Source organism: Chenopodium album, chromosome 16 (assembly GCF_948465745.1).
Source record: "Chenopodium album chromosome 16, dcCheAlbu1.1, whole genome shotgun sequence".
Lineage (NCBI taxonomy): Eukaryota > Viridiplantae > Streptophyta > Magnoliopsida > Caryophyllales > Amaranthaceae > Chenopodium > Chenopodium album.
The window spans coordinates 6292549-6298145 of NC_137849.1; the positions used below are offsets into that span (position 1 = coordinate 6292549).

At 35.9% G+C, this 5597-nt stretch overlaps 2 protein-coding genes across 2 annotated transcripts; one reads left to right on the forward strand and one right to left on the reverse strand.

Annotated features, from left to right (window-relative positions):
* Window positions 1-1033: 1033 nt before the first annotated feature.
* Window positions 1034-4690, forward strand: LOC145583820 (uncharacterized). The gene is made up of 6 exons (XM_081640786.1): window positions 1034-1632; window positions 1973-2135; window positions 2256-2756; window positions 2832-3550; window positions 3646-3949; window positions 4622-4690. Exons 1-6 carry the CDS (start codon window positions 1034-1036, stop codon window positions 4688-4690), a joined length of 2355 nt encoding a protein of 784 aa, XP_081496912.1.
* Window positions 4691-4941: 251 nt separating this feature from the next.
* Window positions 4942-5301, reverse strand: LOC145583821 (uncharacterized). The gene has a single exon (XM_081640787.1). It carries the CDS (start codon window positions 5299-5301, stop codon window positions 4942-4944), a length of 360 nt encoding a protein of 119 aa, XP_081496913.1.
* Window positions 5302-5597: the final 296 nt, after the last annotated feature.

Sequence of the window (5597 nt, forward strand, 5' to 3'; positions counted from 1 at the left end):
ATTTTCCTTGAAGTTACTAACGCGTGTATTTTGTTATTAGAAAGAGATACGAGACATCAAAGTATGTAATCTTATTGCTCTATTCTTGTGGAAAGCATGTTTAAATTTGTTTAATTCCTAGTATCATGTTAGGATGTCTTTATTGCTTTCTAGTATCATGTTTAGGGTGCTTCCTATGCTTTCTAATATCATATCAATATCATGTTAGTATCATGTTAGGGATAAAGCTTTGATCTTTATTGCTTAGTGACATGCTAGGGTTTGTTATTAATCTTGTTAGTATCATGCCTAGGATCTTGCTATTATTATGCTTTAGCTTTAACATGATTGTTATTATGATTATGATAATTATGATTATTGTGGTTATTATGTTGCTTGATGATTATTATTGTTATTGCTTGATCACGCCCTCTCTTGCAGGTTTAAAGGGAATTTGTACTTGTAATCACGCTTAATAAGATAATTAATAATCTTGTTTAGGGTTAATGTGATTATAATTCAAGTGATCGCCAATAATAGTTTATTTGTGCATTAAATTCAACCAACATAGATAAACAGGTTTAGGGTTAACCTATTGTTTGAATGCTAGTCAGAAAGCGCACATGAATACGAGAAGAATGAAGTAGAGGCCTATTTAGGGCAGGTTCAATCTCTTTGAGGTTGGATTTGTACCTTCATCCCCGAACCCTATTTGGTTCAAGACCTTTTGGAGTTGACGATCTCATGGATCGTTAAGGGGTGTAATCTTCACCTTGTGAACGGTTTACAAGTTCCTAAGACTTGTTGGCGACTCTTTTGCTCTAGCTTCCTTCCCTTTGGACACCACCATGCTTAAGTGTATGATCACAGTGGGGTTCAATCTTGGGGGTTATGGCTTGAAATATTCCCTACACCTAACGATTGCTTACTTTATCGAAATGAAAATGAATCAGCAAAGAGTTGCCCAAAGTGTAATCTCTCAAGGTACAAGAAAAAGGAAGGAGTGCCAGCTAAGGTTTTGTGGTATTTTCCAATTATTCCTAGGTTTAAACGGATGTATTCAGACCCGGTAAATGCAGAGAAGTTGACATGGCATAAATTTGGTCGGAAAAAGGATGGGTTACTTAGACACCCGGCTGACTCACCGCAATGGAGATTTATTGATGGACAATTCCCTGATTTTGGTAGTGAAGAACGAAACCTACGCTTTGGGTTGTCTACTGATGGTATGAATCCATATAGTTCCCTTAGTAGCATCCATAGTACATGGCCAGTCATGCTAGTGGCTTATAACTTACCTCCTTCGTTATGCATGAAAAGAAAGTACATTATGTTGTCAATGCTTATTTCTGGACCTAAACAACCAGGAAATGACATCGATGTGTATTTGGCACCTCTCACTGACGACTTAAAGTTGTTGTGGGAAGAAGGTGTAGAAGTGTTTGATGCTAATCGGAATGAAATGTTCAATTTAAGAGCAATGTTATTTTGCACCATACAAGATTATCTAGCATATGGTAATCTTTCTGGCTATTCTGTAAAAGGGGAAGGTGGTTGTCCTATATGTGAAGATGGTTGGAAAGGTAAATGGTTATCGGCATCTAGAAAGACGGTCTACTATGATCATCGTCCATTTCTTCCTTTGGATCATAAGTATCGTCAAATGAAGAAAGCTTTTAATGGGGAAAAAAATTTTGAAAGTCGCCCAAAAGTCTTTACTAGCCAAGAAGTATTTGAAAAGGTGAAAAGACATTCAACTTACTTTTGGTAAATTAAAGAAAAATAAAGATGTCATTCCTAAGAAAGGGTACAAGAAGTGTTGTGATTTTTGGCGTCTTCCTTATTGGAGATTTCTCTTTGTCCGACATTCTCTAGATATTATGCATATCGAAAAGAATGTGTTTGATAGTTTGATTAGCACACTATTGAATATCTCGGGGAAGACAAAAGACAATTTTAATGCTCGACTTGACTTGAAGGAAATGAATATCAGAAATGAGCTCCATGCCGTTGAGACTGGAAAATGGGACTATTTGCCACCTGCTGCTTATACACTGTCTAAGAAGGAGAACGTTGAGCTTTGTGCATCCTTAGCCGGAGTTGAGGGTTATTCTTCAAACATTTCTTCTCTTGTTTCAATGGAGAATTTGAAACTCGTGGGCTTGAAGTCTCATGACTGACATGTTCTTATGCAAGATCTCTTACCTATTGCTATTCGTTCAATTTTGCCAAAAAATGTACGATATTCCATTATCAGGTTATGTCTTTTCTTTAAGGCAATCTACAGTAAATTCATCAATCCAAAAGATTTGGATTCCTTAGAAACTGAAATTGCTGTTATTTTGTGTCAATTGGAGATGTACTTTCCCCCGGCTTTTTTTGATGTTATGATACATTTTCCAGTTCATTTGGTAAGGGAGATTAGATTTTGTGGTCCCGTGCACAATAGAGCTCAATGGGCCTTTGAAAGACAAATGAAAACTTATAAGGGGTATGTTAAGAATGCTTATCGACCTGAGGCTTGTATCGCTGAGAGAATGCTTTATGAGTTAGCTATGGAATATTGCCTTGAAAGTTTAGGAGATATGAGGATAGTAGGGATTTCTACTTCTCGACACAGTGACACACTTGAGGGTAAGGGAACCATTGGTCGTAGAGAACTTGACTTGTCTCCTGAAAAGTGGCACATGGCCCACACATATATTCTTTTCAATGAAGATGAAATTGCACCGTATATTAATAGACATATGACTTTTTTGAAGATGCATAATGGAAAGGCTAGCTCCAAAGCTTTGGCTACTGAACAAAGTAAAACATTTCATCTTTGGCTCATGGATCAAGTAATGAAATAGATCAAAAATTCCCCACAAATTGTTTCTGACCGACTTAAGAGTTTAGCTAACGGTCCTGATTTCTCTGCCTCATTTTTCTCTGGTTATGCCATTAATGGCTACACTTTTTATGCTAGGGACCAAGATGATAAAAGCACTATGCAAAACAGCGGGGTATGTGTTGAAGCGAAAGCGATGCATTTGTCTAGGTCTAAAGATAATCGACCTGTTTATAGCAAAATGCAATACTATGGGGTAATTGAAGAGATATGTGAGTTGCATTATATGGGTTTTTCGATACCTATTTTTGGTTGCAAATTGGCTGACAATAATAACAATGTTGTATGCGATGGTTTAGGGCATACTACTATGAATCTCAACAAGATAGGTCATACAGAAGATCCATACATTTTGGCTAGTCAAGCTAAACAAGTGTTTTATGTTACTGACTCGTGTGATAAAAGAAAATCAGTTGTTGTCACATCGAAACCTCGATATGTCATTAATGACAATGATGACAATATTTCTTATGAGGAGAGGTCTACCCCTAGTGAGGTACAAAATGTGGATGATAGTCTTGATGATACAACAACATATATACGTAGTGATCATGAAGAAGGGATTTGGCATGAAAAAGAAAATAGTAATGCTAATAATCGACCTAAAAAGCGGCGTCGTACAGGTTATTATGCTACTAAAAAATCTGATTCTTGTGGTTCTTGTATTGAAATTTATAATTTGTTCTTGATATAGAGTTTTTAGACAAATGCTTTATTTTATTTGATTTTAATGACACTTCTTAGAGATGATTTCTAATATATTTTTATGTTTGCAGATTGATGTCGAAAAAGAGAAAGCAAGCAAGTGCTAATGAGGCCTCTAAAACTGGCGAGGCTGAAGAATCTGCTGAGTGTGAGAATCGAAGGGGTCGTACAGTAGTTGCAGTAGTTGGAAAAGCAATTCTGAGTGGCGTCAAAATCCGCTTGGAATGGAATCACAATAAAGTGCCAATTGGGGAAAATAGATATATCTTTTCATCATACATTGGTGTAGTTGTTCGTGAAACAGTGAATATCAATTATCGCGACTGGGAGGAAGTTCCGAAAGAAGTTATTGATGACCTCTTTAAATTCATTACGGTAAGCTATTTAATTTTTTGGTTTGAAATCTCAATGTTGGTTTGGTCATTTTTTTTGCTGGAGGATGTCTTTGTTTTTTTTTTTTATGGTCATACAGTTGCTTATTTGTGGTTGAGTTTCGTTGAGCTCTTTACCCAATGTTGCTTATTATTTGCACACAGGTTTTGCTTTGGATTGTTTTTGTTTGCACACCTCTAATTGATTTAGTTATTTTGATTTGCCAATTTTAGTAATAACTTCATGAGTTTGGAAGCTGGAATTTGTAAGATTGAATGAGATGATGAATTGAAATTAGACTTTTGGATTGAGATCAGGCTACAATTATTTGCATTTAGTCCAATAAAAAAATAAATCACTTATCATTATCACAATGCTTTGGATAAATCACTTAAAGTAAATACGTTTTTGAGTGCTTTGGATACAATGTGATGTTTCAGCAGTATGCATGACACTTGTGGCAGTGTGGTTTTTCCTTTTTGTTGTGATCTGTATTACAGGTAGTTTTGAGCACATATATAAATTGGATTTACTGTCAAGGGGTTTTTTTTTGTTTTTTTTAAGGGAATGCTGTTTTTTCTAAATTAATTATGCTTAGCCGTTCTTGCTTTAGCTTATGCCATAGGGCTATCTTTCTGCTTCATCTTGCACGTTGACTCTCCGTGGTTTTTGTAGGTTTTTAATAGTTACACCAAAAAGATCATGAAGCTTAAAATGTCTAGGTTTGAATTGGATTTTCTGTAATGGAATTTACTCCGTAGTATAGTTGATGTATTTTTTCCATCATTGCTCCCTATCATTTCTATATCTTGACACCCAATGGAGGTGATCATGACTTGTATCTTTGTACAACTTTTGCTGGTGTAGTACGTATGATCTGTGCTACTCATTTGTTATTGTTCTTGTCTTATGAGTTACATGGTTTTAAACCTCTGTTTATTGAAACATCTTTGATTTTAACTGAAATATTAATAAGACAACCTGGTGTTTGATTCTTAAGCATGTGCTATTACATTTAGTAAGCCTGTTATAATTGCATACTTGAGGCCAATATTCACTAGCAGAATGACAAGAAGTCCAGCACCCACCACACCAAAGAAATTTGCTGTTACAACAGGCCAGAAGGGCATATCCAACACGGAAGCAATGATAGCACCAGCCCATGCTCCAGTACCAGGAAAAGGCACTGCTATAAACAACATCAAACTGAGCCATTGGAACTCTTCCATCGGTCCAACCTTCTCTTTGGCCCTCTCAAATAGCATGTCCAGAAATCTCAATGCTATATGGATCTTCCCGGCAACAAAAGTGGCCAACTTCTTTAGATAGAGAATAATGAAAGGAACTGGAACCATGTTCCTATGATTACATACATATCCAAATTAGATCAGCCCAATATCAATCAACTAGCTATATTTTCCCTGACATTAATCATGTTTCTCCCATGATTCATATTGGTGACTTGGACAAACTTATTTTTATAACAAGAAAAGATACAAACATTCATGTTATGTACAGTAAACTGAAAAGCAAAGAAGAAGCTCCCCCCAAACTGTAGTGTGGCTTCCAAAGAATGATCAAGCCTCATAAAAGCTTGTTTATTCGAATTCAGGTATTGTTTTGATAAATGAATTTAGGTATTGTTATATCT